The sequence below is a fragment of the Leptodactylus fuscus genome, chromosome 1, assembly GCF_031893055.1.
Source record: "Leptodactylus fuscus isolate aLepFus1 chromosome 1, aLepFus1.hap2, whole genome shotgun sequence".
Taxonomy (NCBI): domain Eukaryota; kingdom Metazoa; phylum Chordata; class Amphibia; order Anura; family Leptodactylidae; genus Leptodactylus; species Leptodactylus fuscus.
Window position 1 is genome coordinate 119,161,362 of NC_134265.1, and position 16,399 is coordinate 119,177,760.

General features: G+C 40.1%; 1 protein-coding gene across 3 annotated transcripts in view; it reads left to right on the forward strand.

Annotated features, from left to right (window-relative positions):
- Positions 1-14,913, forward strand: part of TPST2 (tyrosylprotein sulfotransferase 2) — a 32,653-nt gene extending 17,740 nt beyond the window's left edge. The window contains exons 2-7 of one of the 3 annotated variants that reach the window (XM_075276543.1): positions 1,091-1,148; positions 2,930-3,848; positions 11,125-11,323; positions 11,905-11,955; positions 13,324-13,395; positions 14,263-14,913. In XM_075276543.1, coding sequence (XP_075132644.1) covers positions 3,004-3,848; positions 11,125-11,323; positions 11,905-11,955; positions 13,324-13,353 — 1,125 coding nt within the window. In that variant the 5' untranslated portion in view covers positions 1,091-1,148; positions 2,930-3,003 and the 3' untranslated portion in view covers positions 13,354-13,395; positions 14,263-14,913. The remainder of the gene's footprint in view (positions 1-1,090; positions 1,149-2,929; positions 3,849-11,124; positions 11,324-11,904; positions 11,956-13,323; positions 13,396-14,262) is intronic. The other 2 variants (XM_075276544.1, XM_075276542.1) reach the window with 2 other exon arrangements.
- Positions 14,914-16,399: the final 1,486 nt, after the last annotated feature.

Consider the following 16,399-nt stretch of genomic DNA (forward strand, 5'->3'; position numbering starts at 1 on the left):
TACTGTACAGCTGGATTTCGTGTTATATTTATAAGTTAGTGTTGGGGACCCCATGTTTAGGGATATTTTTTCCGATGGAAAACCCTTTCATTATTGTAGTCTTTGGAAGACTAAAAAAGCAGGATTTTTTTTTTTTTATTTTTTTTTTTCTTCCCCCAGTACTAATCTTATGTTTTTGTAAGGTCAATGAATCTGGAGCATCTTTTCTTCTAACTGTATGTTGTACCATTCTTGTTATCCCTCCTATAAATTTCTCAGTGACACTTGACTTTTACCAGTTGGAGGTCTATCCCTTCATATTCTCACCAGTATTGTTATGACTAATAGTAAGTTTTACCATGTCATACATGAGTCAGAAGTGCTAACAGGTCCTCTTTAGGCTGAGACCCCACGTTGCGGAAATGCAGCTTTTTCTGTTGCCAAAGCCAGGAAGAGATTGAGCATAAGGTAAAAGTATAGAAGCTTCCTAAATATTTCCCATTCCTTATGTAGCCATTCTTGGCTTTGGCTCAAAAAACTGCAGCAATATCTGCAACAAAAAAGTTGCGTTTCTGCAAAGTGTGGCCTTAGAGTCAGTCTGTCACCAGAACAATCCCTATCGAACAATAAGTATAGTCAGACACCCAGGGATCATATGAATAAAATGTTCTTACTGCTTCCCAATGTGTGCCCCCGATGCTGAGATTCACTTTTTTCCTGATATGCGAATGAACTGTTTGGTGCAATGAGACGCCATAACTAAGAGTTCTGCCTTTTTAGTGCCCATAGATACAGGCCATGTACGCTTCCTGACTCTGTCAGCCATAGCAAAGAGCGAGTTCTTTGGTGTGATGATGATGCCCTTGTTGCACCAAACTGATCATCAGCGTATGGGGGGGGGGGAGTGCAATCTTAGCAGCATTGGGGAAGCAGAGAAAAGCATTTGGCTCACATGGGCCCTTGTGATCTGACTGTGTTACTAGTTGAGCAGGGAATGTTCTGGTGGCCATTTATAATAATCATCATGGTGGAATCTAATACAGATGTAGTACTTGTTGACCTCTTTAATCTGTAAGTGAATAGTAATGGCTGCTCTCCCTTTCTCTTTCAGAACGTACCACTTTAAACAACATGAAGATCTCAGCGTAAGATGATTACACCATGGATAGGTTGGTTCATCTTCCATAATATGGTGTAATATTATCGCACGGCTGATATTAATATTTCATATTGTAAATGGATACTGTATTGCTGAACCATTAATAATGAACTCGCTTTGGGTGTTTCCAGATTTTATGAGGAGATCACGAGAGATCTTTACTGCCGCCGACAGGCGTGCATTTATAATGAAGCTCCTGGGGAGCTCGGGCCAGGCCATGGAGCGAACTTCACTTTACCTATTGGAGGGCACCACTCCTGACGTCTGTGCGACCTGCACTGTTTCCGGTGTCCTCCTGCACATCGATTGTAACGCGGCGTTGATTCTGACGCGTAAATTTGTGTCAGAATCAGCGCTTCAAAACAGAATCCCATTGACTTCAATGGGTTCCGTTTAATGCGTGTAACATACTGAAATCAATGGGTTAAAAAGCCTCCCATTGATTTCAATGTGTAGCGCACGTAAGATGGAACCCATTGAAGTCAATGGGATTCTGTTTTGAAGCGCTGATTCTGACACGAGTTTACATGTCAGAATCAACGCCGCGTTACATCGTGTGCACGGGCCCTTATGTGTATTTTCAATAAAAGCCTTAGGAGCAGTGTGAACAGTGTCCTGGTGCTGTACTTGTGAAGTGAAAACATCTAGGTTCAACGACAGCTCAGCCAGGAAAAAGAATGTCATGTAGTTGAGTGTTCCGCACAAAAAAAAAAAAAAATCTGTCCTTGGTTGATACTCTGTAAGTTTTGGGGGGTTTTCAGAATTGCTTCAAAGATTTTCTTTTTCATTACGGACACACATCCTCTATGTACAGCATAGGGTATAAGTGTCTGATCAGTAAGGGGCCCTCACAGTTCTTGAGAACAGGGGCCCAGAGTCTCTTATCATGAATGGTCATTTATGCTCTATTCATCTCTGAGACTTTCAGAGATGGCTAAGTGACAGTGAATATAAATGAATGGGCAGCACGGTGGCTCAATGGTTAGCACTGCAGTCTTGCAGGGCTGGAGTCCTGGGTTCGAATCCTGCCAAGGACAACATCTGCAAAGAGTTTGTATGTTCTCCCCGTGTTTGCGTGGGTTTCCTCCCACACACCAAAGACATACTGATAGGGAATTTAGATTGTGAGCCCTATATATGGGACAGTGACTGCCAGTGTCTGTAAAGCGCTGTGGAATATGATGGCGCTATACAAGTAAGCATAATAATAATGCTGCTCTGCATTCTTTGTTGGTATATGAACAAAGCTATAGGATTAGTTGGTGAGTTTCGTTGTCTGTTTACCCTGTTGCTCAGTAGTTTAGAGTCCTCTGCAACCGAGAGACTTTGAATACTTGTGTGGGACATCTGTGAATAAATGGAGCCCACAGGGTTAAAATACTGGACCAACGAGACTTGACTTGTTTCACATATTTACTGGCTTCACTAAAAGGATTGGATTAAAAACAATGTCACACTATATATATATATATATATATATATATATATATATATATATATATATATATATATATATATATATATATATATAGCCAGGACCTGTTGGACATTATTTGCATGTATTCACAGCCAGAGTCTTGCTGGAAATGGGGATGAAGGGATCAGATAGAACTGATGCAATTGTTTAAGATACAGCACATTCTTCTGCCACTTTTATGTTAGAGCAGAATGCTGCCACCTTGTGTCAATTTGTGGTACTTCATCCACATGTTAGAATCATGTGAGAGAGTTTGTCACTCTGATGACGGTATAACAGTTCACCTAATCTGTTGTTTGTTTTTCTTCTACCAGGTGCCTCATGGAAATGTTATCCTACTGAAAGTTTACCCGCTGAAGTGCTTGTGTCCGCATGTTGACCTGTAAGAATGCGGTTCACGGTGAGGAAGGTGCTGTTGGTGTTTGGCTTCATTGTCTTGGTGGCCGTAGCAGTACATCTTGGCCAACAAATGCTAGAATGCCAACAGATTCTAGAAGGGTATATTAGAAAAAATCGGGGTGTCATGAAGCCTGAAAGTGAAGAACTTGTAATGATGGATGCCAACAATATAGAGTACAGATACAGTAAGGACATGCCACTTATATTCATTGGAGGAGTGCCTAGAAGTGGTACCACATTAATGAGAGCCATGCTGGACGCTCATCCAGATGTCCGATGTGGAGAAGAAACACGGATTATTCCTCGAATTTTAGCAATGCGCCAAGCATGGTCAAAGTCTGGCAGTGAAAAGATGCGTCTCGATGAGGCTGGTGTAACAGATGGGGTCATGGATGCTGCTGTGCAAGCCTTTATACTAGAAATTATAGCGAAACATGGAGAACCTGCTAAACTCTTATGTAATAAGGATCCCTTTACTTTAAAATCCTCAGTTTATCTCTCCAAACTTTTCCCGAATTCCAAATTTCTGCTAATGATTCGGGATGGACGTGCCTCTGTACATTCCATGATAACTAGGAAGATAACTATAGCTGGCTTTGATCTAAACAGCTATAGAGACTGCCTGACCAAATGGAACAAAGCGATAGAGATTATGTATGCACAGTGCTTAGAGATCGGGGAGCACAAGTGCCTTCCGGTGTATTATGAACAGCTAGTATTGCACCCTAAGCAAACCATGCATGCCATCATCGAGTTTCTGGGCATCCCATGGAATGATGCCGTGCTTCATCATGAAGAACTGATTGGAAAACCAGGAGGCGTATCCCTGTCTAAGTGAGTAGAAAAGGCATTTGGGAGCGCTGGGTGTGTAGAAAACTTATATATATGTAAATATTGACCAGCAATTTAAAAAAAAAATTATATATATATATATATATATATATATATATATATATATATATATATATATATTATAAATTTTTAATTTTTTTTTTTTAAATTGCTGCTTATTTACTACAGCAAAGCCGAAAAGTGGCATGCTTGTGCAACTTGTGGCCATTTTGAAAACCAATAAAATGACTCTAAAATAATTCTATTTGCCTTTCAACAAACAGTTGTCTATTTTCTAATGATGGTTAATGTTTAAAGAGAAATGTTACATATTAACGTAGGAGATGAGATTGTAAGAAGGCAATGGTCCAGCCCATCCAACCTATAGTCCTACAATACTGATCCAGAGGAAGACTGATGCCGGTTTCCCATTGTCAGGAAAAACTTCCTAGATCAATTCATCATCTCCAAAACCCAGAACCTGTAATATTTTTATTTTCAAGAAAGCCATCCAAGCTTGACCTTTTGCAGTGAATCCGCCATCCCCACATGCTGTGGCAGAGAGGTCCATATCCTCACTGCTGTTACAGTAAAAAATCCCCATATATGATACTGGTGAAATGTTCTTTCCACCAGGTGTAGAGGATGTGCCTTTGTCACTGTCATCTTCTAGGTATAAAAATATCATTAGAACGTTACTTGTGCTGTCTCTTCATGTATCTGTATATTGTCATGACATACCCTGTAGTCGTCTTTTCTAAACTGAATAACTCCAAGTTTGTCAATCTGTCTTTGTTCTCCACCCATTCCCCTTGTTTTGGTGATTCCACCATATAGAACAATTGATCTTAGACCAAGACACATTGAGGGTGTGTAACATGGAAAATGCAGTAAATCGCTTGAAACTGTAGCATGTTCTTTAAATGTTCGCTCCAAACTATTTTTTTATTGTGTTTTCAACACTTCTCAGATCTCTGCATGTTGTCATGTATGTATGGGAAACATTTACATCCACAGGCAGAAATCCTGTGCAAACCTAATAGTTTCCCATAGCGGAGGGTTTTCTACAATGTACCGTATTTTTTGGACTATAAGACGCACCTAGGTTTTAGAGGAGGAAAATAGGGAAAAAAAATTTTGAAGCAAAAAATGGTAAAATATTTAATATATGGGAGTTGTAGTTTTACAACAGCTGCAAGGCCACATTGACAGGTGACCCTGCAGCTGTACGGGGATGCATAGAGTGTTTGTTTTTTTTGCGGGGCCAGAAGTACTTTTTAGTTATACCATTTTGGGGAATATCTATTGCTTAGATCACCTTGTATTGAAAAAAAACCCGGTGGTTTATGATATATGATTTTCTACATATATATATATTCTAGGGACAGGAGGTGATTTAGAACTTTTATTTATTTCATATTTTTATTATATATTTTTAAAGTTGTTTTTTAACTATTTTATTCCCCCTGTATTCCCAACTGTATTGCCGTCTATGGGACATTCTGTCTATTAGTATTACGGCTGGTCATAGACCCAGCCGCAATACTAATACAGCAGTGACAGGCCTGGGAGCCTCATTAGGCTCCCGGCTGTCACCTGAACAGGTCGGCTCTTGCGATATCGCCGCGCAGGAGCTGGCCTGCAACTTCACAGGTACGGGACCGGCCCCGGGGGAGAAGGGGCCACCGATACTGACCCGGCATCCGCTGTACTAGAGAGGCGGATGCCGGCGAGGGATAGACGCCGGCACAGGTGCCGGGGCCTGAGACATCGCTACGCTCCTCTGCCCTGCATGAAGCCAGCGGTGGGGGGATGGAGGAGCGGAATAGCATCGCCCCTGCCGCTGCTGGCTTCATGCAGGGCAGAGGAGCGCAGCGATGTCTCAGGCCCCGGCGTCTATCCCTCGCCAGCATCCGCCTCTCTATTACAGCGGATGCCAGGCGCCACATTCGGACTATAAGACGCACCCTTCTTTTCCCCCCAAATTTGGGGGGGAAAAAAGTGCGTCTTATAGTCCGAAAAATACAGTAATCAGTCTGATTACTTTGTCAGTGGATTCCCATAACTCCCATAGAGGAGAATGGAAGCTGCTGAAACCGCATAGCATAACTGAGCTACACTGTTACTGAAACCGCGTAGCTGAATGTGCTATTCTGTTTCTGTAGAATCTATTCACCTCTATGGATGTTACAGGAACTGTGTAAACACATATAGCTCTAAAAAGCTATGCAAGTCTCAGGGTTTGCAGCAAATCTTTTAGGGATTTTTTTTTTTTTTTTTTTCCCTTAATTTTTGTTATTAATATAATCCACCTCCAGACTGACTTCAAGATACTAGGACACATGACCGCCTGCAAAATACAGTGCTGATTCGACCTCTCTGGTCCGTAGACTGTTAGAGTTTAACCAGTTCTTTGGCTGTCTGCATGAACATATTTTTGCTTAACCCCTTAACGACCGGCCCATAGGGAATCTACGTCGGCACTTGCAGGTCCTTCCTGACTGCCCTATAGGAAAACTACGTCGGGCAGTCAGGGAAGGATTCCCTGTAAGTGCCGACATAATTGGATGGGATTTTAGCTGTATCTAACAGCTAAGACCCCATTCCATAACCCCCCATCGGAGGGGGCTCCGATCGGGGTTTTTTAACCCCTTCAGTTCCGTGATCAAACATGATCACGGAACTGAAGCGGTTCCGTGACGGTGCCGGCTGAATCGGCACCCCCCGCGGCGAGATCGGGGGGTGCCGATGTCTCTAACATGGAGCCTGGGGTCTGGCCAGTGACCCCAAGCTCCAAGAGACCCCCAATACCTGGTTGATCCTGCCCGGGGAAGAGGAAGTCAGACGCAGGCAGCCCCTGCGTCTGACTTCCTCCAGACGCTGCAAGACACTGACAGCTGTGTCCTGCAGCGTCTAATAGAGAATTAGTGATGCTTTTATCAAAGCATCACTAATTCAAGTGTCCTAAAGGGACACATGAAAAAGTAAGAGAAAAAAAGTGAAAAATAAAGTGTCTGATAAAAATGAATAAACTTATAAAGCCCCAAAATTCCCTTTTTTTTCTATAGAAAATGAATTATATTAAAAAAAAACCTAAAAGTTAATAAAAACAATACATATTTGGTATCGTCGCGTCTGTAACAATCTGAACAATAAAACTGCAACAATATTTAATGTATACGGTGAACGTCGGGGAAAAAAAACCCGGAAAAAACCCGCCGGAAGTAGTGATTTTTCGCCATCTCACCTTACAAAATATGCTATAAAAAGTGATCAAAAAGTCATAATCACCGCACAACAGTACCAATAAAAAGCGCACATTGTCCCGCAAAAAATAAGCCCTCAACCAACACTGTCAACCAAAAAATAAAAATGTTACGCCTCTCAGAAGATGGCGATACAAAAAAACATTGATTTATGTCCCTAAATGTGTTTTTATTCTACAGAATTGGTATCGCATTAAAAAATAACATAAATGAGGTATCGCTGTAACCGTACCGACCCACAGAATAAAGGTCACATGTTACTTATACTGTACGCTGCATGGCAAAAAATTTAAAAGGTAGAATGCAATGCCAGAATTGATTTTTCTTTAGAAAATCCAGCAAAAAAGAGTTAATAAAATGTATTCAATAAGTTTTAGGCACCCAAACATGGTGTCATTACAAAATGCATCTCATCCCGCAAACAACAAGCCCTTATATGGCCACATCACCAGAAAAATAAAGAAAATATAGCCTCTAGTAATGTGAAGACAAACAACCCCAAAATCGCCAAATCATTAGAACACAACTGGCTGCGGCAGGTAGGGAATACATAATCTGTGCGAGCGAATATCAGGGGACACCCCAGATTTAGAGTTTATGAGCGAAAAGACACCAGAAGTGACCCCAAAGTGACCCCCCAGAGTGACTCCCCCAATCATAGGAGCTACTGGGACATAGTAGGGAATTTGGTGTTCCCAATGTCCTCCGCACAGCTTATATATTCCCTCTTCGCCATCCGCTGTGCAGTCACGTCTGGGATACTAATACTCACTACACCCCCTGAGAAATTCTTTGAGGGGTGCAGTTTTCAAAATGGGGTCACTCCTTTGGGGAATCCAATTTTCTGGTACCTTACAGGCTCTACAAACATGACATGGCAGCCAGATACCAAACATTTGAATCTGTACTCCAAAAGCCGCATTGCGCTCCTTCCCTTCTGCGCCCTGCTGTGCGCCCAAACTGCAGTTTATGACACATGTATGACACATGTATGACACTGGTGTACCCGGGATAACGGACGTAATGTCATATGTGGGTATATACTGATATTAGGGCACAGCCGGACACAGAAGGGAAGAAGGGTTATTGGGTTTTTGGAGCACAGACGGTTTGGTTTTTGGATGCCATGACACTTTTGCAGAGCTGAAGCGCCAGTAAAGTGGAATCCCCTGATATGTGACCTTATTTTGGAAACTACACCCCTGAAGGATTTATCCAGGGGTACAGACAGCATTTTTAACCCCCAAATGTTGCTATAACTTATTATCCATAAATGAATACGCAGATGATTGTGAAAGGTGAAAATGACCATTTTTCCAGGAATCTGTCATTTCAGTGCATAATATGTTGTGCCCACCTTGTATCAGAGATGAACGCTCTAAAAGCTGTTGTGCCCGGGATACCCGCTTACCAGTGTTTGGAGTGTGTATCTCTGCTGACATAAGTTGGGCACAACATATCGGGCGCTGAAATGGCGAATCTCTGGAAAACTTCATTTTTAACTTCTCATTATCAGCCGCAATTTCATTTCTGGAAACCAAATAAATGCAACACTCAAGGGTTAAAAATTCTCGCTACACCACTTGATAAATCCCATCTGTGGGCTAGTGTCCAAAATGGCGTGACATGTCTGCGGATTCCACTTTATTGGCAATTCAGGGGCTTTGCAAAAGTGACGTCCAAAAACCAAACTGTGCTCCAAAAACCAAAATAGCGCTCCTTCCCTTCTGTGCCCGGCTGTACCCAAACAGCCGATTCTACCCACACATGGCATTAAGTCCGTTATCCAGGGTACACCAGTGTCATACATGTGGGCATACACCGCCATTTGGGTACACAGCAGGGCGCAGATGTGAAGGAGCGCTATGTGCTTTTGGAGTGCAGATTTAGATTGTTGGTGTTTGGACACCATGTCATATTTGCCGAGACCCTAAAATTTCCCCTACAAAATGGGGTCACTTCTTGGCGAATTCCAGTTTACTGTCACCTCCAGGGCTCTGCAAAAACAACATGGCGCCCCAAAAGTCCCTCTAACTCTGTACCCCAATAGCTAAAAAGCGCAGTGCTCCTTCCCTTCTGCGCCCTGCTGTGTGCCCAAGCAGCAGTTTACACCCACATATATAATTTTCTGCCCCTCGGGATGGCCCCTTAATAGTTTTAGGAGTGTAGGTCTCTGACAACACAAAGTGGGTGCAACGTATTGGGCACCGAGATGGCAGATTTCTTTAAAAATTTCAATTTTCATTTTGTACATTAATTTTTGGGAAGCATTTTTAGGCTCAAAATGATAATACCCCTTGATACATTCCTTGATGGGTGTAGTTTTTAAAATGGGGTCACATCTGTGGACTTTCCATTGTATTGATACTTTAGGGGCTCTGCAGATACGACATGGCACCTGAAAACTATTCCAGCAACATCTGCCCTCCAAAAGCCAAATAGCGCTCTTCCCATTCTAAGCCCCACCATGTCCCCATACAGCAGATTATGGCCACATATGGGATATTGCCGTGTTCAGGAGAAATTTTGTAACAAACTGTGGGGGGCTTTTTCTCTTTTAACCCCTTGTGAAAATGAAAACTTTGGGGATAAAGGGACATTTTAGTAATTTTTAACCTACACATCCCAAGGTTAGTAAAATCTGTGAAACGGCTATAGGGTCAAAATGCTCACTATACCCCTCAATGAATACCTCAAGGGGTCTAGTTTATAAAATGGGGTCATTTATGGGGGTTTTCAATTATTTTGGTAACTCAAATCTTGTTTAAATGAGCAATGGGCCTGAAACATTTAGAAGCAAAAATTGTGTCTTGAAATCCAGTTGGTGCTCCCTTCTTTTTGGGCCCTACCGTGCGTCCGTACATAGGATTAAGGCCACAAAGTGTACATTTTTGAACACCGGAGAAATGGGGTCATCTATTTTGGGGTGTTGTGTTATGTGCAAAAACACTGCCTATAAAATGACACTTGTGTAAAAAATATGATTTTTTTTTTTTGTTTGACGCACATTTTCTCAAAACTTATGGGGTCAAAGTACTCTCTATACCCCTCAATGAATACCCTAAGGGGTCTAGTTTATAAAATGGGGTCATTTATGGGGGGTTTTCAATTGCTTTGGTAACTCAAATCTTGTTTGAATGTGCGATGGGCCTAAAATATCTGCAAGCAAAATTTGTGTTTTGAAATCCAATTGGCCCTCCTTACCTCTTAGGCCCTACTATATGTGTGTACATAGGACTAAGGCCACAAAATGGACATATTTTAACACGGGAGAAGTGGGGTGATATATTTTGGGGTGTGTTTCTTCTTTTTGATGTTTTGTGTGCAAAAAAACTGGCTTTAAAATGACATATATTTGAAGAAAATGAAAATGTCATTTTTTTCATCATTTGTAGTAATTCTTGCAAAACAATATTTATTTGATCAAAATACTCACTATACCCCTCAAAGAATACCTGAAGGGGTCTAGTTTTCCAAATTGGGTCATTTAATGGGAGGTTCTGTCATTATTCCACCAATTCCTGTCTGCAAACAGAGCTTGGTACAGGAAAAAATGACAAACTCAAAATTTCCAAAATTTGCTTATAAACTTGATAAACTTGTAAATTGTCTAAGTTACTCAAATATGCTAAAATTATTTCAAATATGCTTGAAACACAAAAGGAACATTTGGAAGTATATAACTAATAACTTTTTTGCCCTGTATTATTGTGTATATGTGAGATATCGCAGCTAAAAATGGAAAACATTGTAAAATTTTCAAAATTTTCAGCATTTGCGAGTTTTTAAATAAATTTATGCAAGTGTTATCAGTCTAATTTTACCTTCTCAGTAAAGTACAACATGTCACGAAAAAACAATATCAGAATCGCTTGGATGCGCTATACTGTTACAGAATTATTCACTGATAAAGTCACAGGGCAAATTTCCAAAATTTGGCTTGGTCATTAAGGTCCAAAATAGGCTGGTCACTAAGGGGTTAAACATTTTGCTTTTTGTCTTTCAATTTTCAGAACTGAAAAGTCGACAGATCAAGTAATGAAACCTGTGAATCTCGAGGCCTTGAGTAAATGGGTTGGAAAGCTTCCAACAGATATAGTGGAGGAGATGTCTCGTATAGCTCCAATGCTTGCTCGACTAGGATATGATCCTTTTGCAAACCCGCCAAAGTACGGTAATCCAGATGCCCTAGTGGTCAACAACACTCACAGAGTGAGTATATCTATGATATGAAGACTTGTTCACACTGTTAACTGCAGACTTCAAAATTTGCTCTCTGTGGTTGGAATAATTTTTTCTGCCAAAAAGAGAGAGAGAATTTGAAAGCGGCTGAAAATGGATTAACATAATTAGCAAAAAAAATCCTACTCCCCTCACCCAGTTCCTGACAGGTTTCTGCACTTTCTGATGTAGCTATGATGTCCTGACACAGACATATGACTGGTGGTCAGTAGTCACTTGCCTTTTTCAGGATATATTCACTGCTGCAGGAAATGTAGTTAACTGAAAGTTAAGGTTTTTATGACTTTGAGTATTGACTTTTTTTTTTTTTTTAACCCATTCTGAGCTGTCAAGAAATGGCCAGAATCTCTATAAAATCGGTGCTCTAGTAACTGGTGAAAAGTGTAGTTTTACTGCAGCCATACACTTTTCACCTTGTGCTGTGGAGTTTGTGTTTTTATGCTACACTTTACTGAAATCTACAGTTATAACAGCATTGTGTTATTGTTGATCTAATTCCGGACATTTGTAGCCTCATTAAACAGTTGTCACAATACTTAATATTTTTTCAGGTATTAAAGGGAGACTTTAAAACACCAAGCAGCCTGAAGGGATTTGTTCAGGTTAGACTTTTTCATTCCTCTATACTTGATTGTTGTTATTAAGTGTATTCTGTGGATTAGAAAGTCTTAAAGGAGTTCTCCAGCTTCTAGGAATTGATAGCCTGACCACAGGAATGGCCATCAGTTTTAGATTGGCAGAGGTTTGACTGTTAGAACTCCTACAGATGAGCTGTTACCCATGTGCTCAGTTCACAAAACTGTTCACATGACTTGCTCATTCCCTGTATTCTAGGAAGTTTTAGGATATGACTTTATAACCCTTCCCAGTTTGATGGGCAGTAACAGCAGCTTCTCTGATGCTGAAGTTTTTCCTCATCAGCAAACTGCCAAAACTTCTGCTTTAATATAGCTGGCCACACTTGCAGATGATAATTTACTCAAAGAGCTTTAATTAGCAGTACTGCTAATTAATTCCTTAAATGGAGATGATCACCAGAGCCCAGGATATCAACCCAGCCCTGTAGATGGATATGCTGGTATCACCTGGATCAAACAGTGTTTTTGCCTTGTGTATCAGTGCCTCTTACTGAGTGATCACCATTTTTGTCAATATGCAAATGAGCTCTTTGGAGCAATAAGGGCATTGGCATTTACTCCTTAATGACAACGCGCTCATTGCTCCAAAGATCACTTTTGTGTATCGACACTAACAGTGGTAACTCAACTACAAAGGCATCAATTCACAGGGGGCAAAAAAGGTTGGATAGATATTAAAAAGTTACAATTTTCCAATATACTTTCTGTATCAGTTCCTCACAGTTTTCTAGATCTCTGCTTGCTGTCATTCATTCTGTTACTTCTAGAGGATAAAACTCTGACCATGGTCATGTGATTTACGGTCCATGGTCATGTGATGAGCACACAGGTGCCGCCTGTTATAGTCTTAGCACAGTAATCAGACATCTGCCTGGTAACAAGCTGTCCATCACTTGACCATGGTCACAATTTTATCCACTAGAAGTAACAGAATGAATGGCAGCAAGCAGAGATATAGAAAACGGTGAGGAATTGATACAGAAAGAATATTAGAAAGTTGTATAACTTTTTATTATACAAACATATCATTTGTCTCTCAATATTGATCTAGAAATCGCCAACCCCTTTAAGGACCAGATGCTGTTTTTTAAGTCCTTATATGTATAACTATCGAATTTAAGTAGAGGGAACTGTTATTTTTCTCATGGCTGATTGTTATAGAAATACTAAAAAAGCAGTAACCTTATTAATGGTTTCTATTCTTTTAGTCGGAAGCATTTTCACAGATGCAGAGTGATAACACTTACTGATAACACGCATGATAACATGGTGGAGAACGTTGGTGATGTTTGTGATAAGTTTGTTTTTTTTTTTTTTTTTTTTCATTTCCAGATTCATCAGAATAATTCCTCGCATTGGTGACAGCAGCAGAGTAGGTTCGGCTATATGTAGCTTTTATTTCTTGTATGTATGCTCTAAAGCTCTACAATGGGGCAGATTTACCATGCTTTGTACATCAGTTTTCTGATATTCAGTGCATGAAAAAGAAACCAATTTACGCAGAAGTTGGGTTTTTGCATAAAACTTAGTGACTTTTTACTCTCTTATGCCATACACCCCCCTGAAAGGGGCATAGCATTGGTGGGTCAGTGACCCAGCCACTTTATTGGTGTAAATGATGCCTGAAATCATCTATGCCAGTTATGAGCTGAGGTAAATTTCAGTGCAGAAGAACATCCCAGTGGAGGGTGTATCTGATTTATGTGGAGGCCTGCATCTTGTCAGAAATTAGGTGCACCCTCCACCATGTGCCATGGTGGTATGAAGACTGGTGTTCAAAATATCAGTCTCTATAAAGCTTCCCATAGTGAACATAAACTCTGGGAGTGCTTCAGTTCCACGTTGGCTGTTGTATAAGGCTTCTGTGCCATGTAAATATTGTCTGATACCAAGACATGTAGACATTACTTATTTATTACTGGTGTAAGTGGCATGTGAATTATATTTGCATTCTATTACATCTTTTTAGAGATTTATCAACTGCCTTGTGTTCATTGATAAGCTTCAGTCATGTGGATCTCAAGCCTATTTATATAAAACACAACCATCCCTAGTCTCTGTAGTAAATCAATGTATATCTTCAGCACATGTACTATTTGTATCATCTCCTCCTTCAATGTCATATGTTAGTATAGCAAAGTTGTGGAGTTATACTAGTAACTAATAGTAAATAATAGGAATTCTGAAATAAAGACCCTGCGATCTGGTAGGAATTGGCTATAGAGATGTTAGTATTTCCACAGTTTTCATTATATCCCTTTTTATTTTCAGGACTTGACGTTGAACTTCTCATCATCAAGACACAAAAGAAGAATATTTTCATTAAAGGAATCCAGATATCCAAGCATATTGCTTGCCAAATATTGCCAAACTGTGACTGTCTAGAGCGAATGTATTTGCACTTGTTTGTACGCTACAACCTTTCAGACTTGTTGGTAAAAATCGACTTGCATATCTCATCTGATTTTACTGTGATCTTGGGATCGTTTATTTGTTACTGAATATGGAGCCAGTATTTTATAAAGGAGTTACAGGCGGCTTTTATGTTTGCCACATTTAGCACCAGACACCTAACCAGTTTAAGGAAGGTTCAGATTTCACTGTCAGTTTATTGGACTGATGAGCTGAAGCGTCCTCTCACATATCATAATAGATGCTTCTAATCCATCACACGGCCTGGTGACATGAAGGAGTGGCTGCAATAACTAGTTCTATTTTTTTTTTTTTTTTTGTCACAAAAGACTGGTACATTGTAATAGTCTTTCATCTTGTTTTAAGTGGTTGAAAAGGAAAAAAGTGGCGGCGGAGATGGTTTTTACATAAGTGTTAAACTGTATTCTTCAGATCTCTATTTAAAGTTTTAATATATGATCCATTGCATTCCAAGTTTTCATTCCAATTTCGTTATAATAAACTGTTTTAATGAAGTGCCAAACCATTGCTTGCTTTTATTTCAAGAAGTTTTATTATAATGCCGATGAGTGTTTTTTGTTTTTTTTTTTTCTGGTGGAACATGATTTAGAACATGATTTATGATACGCACTAGGTTATTTGCAGCTTTATGATAATAAGAGGTTGTGATGGTCCAACAGCTAAAAATTTGTTACAGAAATGTACAAAGAAGGGGAACAACACAAGCAAGAGTTACCAGGATTTTAGTAGGTACAAAAATTGTAATGTAGTTATCTTACCATTCTGTGATATTCCTATGCCATTGCTGTCTGCAAGCCCTTAAAGTGGAACCATTTCATAATTTTTATATATATATATATATATATATATATATATATATATATATAATTTTTTGTAAATGAATAGTTCAGATTAAGATATATTACAGCGTTTCTTATATTTATCAGAGGAGAATGTTTGTCTTCTCTTATCAACTCCTCTCCTTCCTGCTAAACTGTTCTATTCACAGAGCGATCCATCTACAATGAAGGTAGACTACAGTTTATAGAAGGCTATGGAGAGGGTGGGAGGAGGTGAGTCCAGTGAGAGAGAAACGGGCAGACACACAATGCTACAGAAAACTATAAGATATCTAACACTTTTATGTAATTTTTTTTTTTTTTTCAGGTGATCCTACAAATATTAAGCAGTACAGATGAGAAACAAGCTCTTAAGAGAAAAAGAGATCTCACTGTTATTGGTTTCAGAATACTTGTTTCTCTCATCTTCCTTATCACTCACACCTCCTTCTCCTTAGGCTTATATAAATAAAAGTCTGTCTTAAGTGAATTGACCAATTTGGCAAGCGGGAGAGATGCTGATTAACAAGAGAGAAAAGTATTTTCTCTATATTTTACAAGCTATACATGGTAGTCATCCATGTAAATTCACAATCTGCTGGTGCCGTCACACATATCTGGTATCTGTAGCCATTTCTATTTCCTTTTCTGCAAAAAAAAAACACTATCTGCGAGTCTCATAATCTCACTTGCCAGGAAGATGATGTCATGACTACACCGTTCGATCGAATAGATATTCAATCGAATATCAGGCCGTTCAAGGTATTCGATTCCAATCGAATACCACGAGCCAAAGGCAGTAAAAAGTCGTATCCCCCTCCCACCTTCCCTGACGCTTTATTTTGCATCAATAACTGCGCAGGGGAGGTGGGACAGGAACTACGACAAAGGAGGCATAAAAAAAAAAATCGGAAAAAGGAATTGGCGGGATTACCTTTATTTAGGTGGGAATGTTACTCACTCAGCTCTTTGGGGCTCTATCTGGTCGGAATCCCTGTCAGCTTGTGATATGAGTGAGCTGACTTTTTCCCATAGGAATGCATTGACCAGCGTTGATTGGCCGAATGCCATACAGAATACAGTATTCGGCCAATCAACGCTGGCTGTTCCGGAGGAGGTGGAGTCTAAGATCCATCCACAGCAGTTTCCATTGTGGT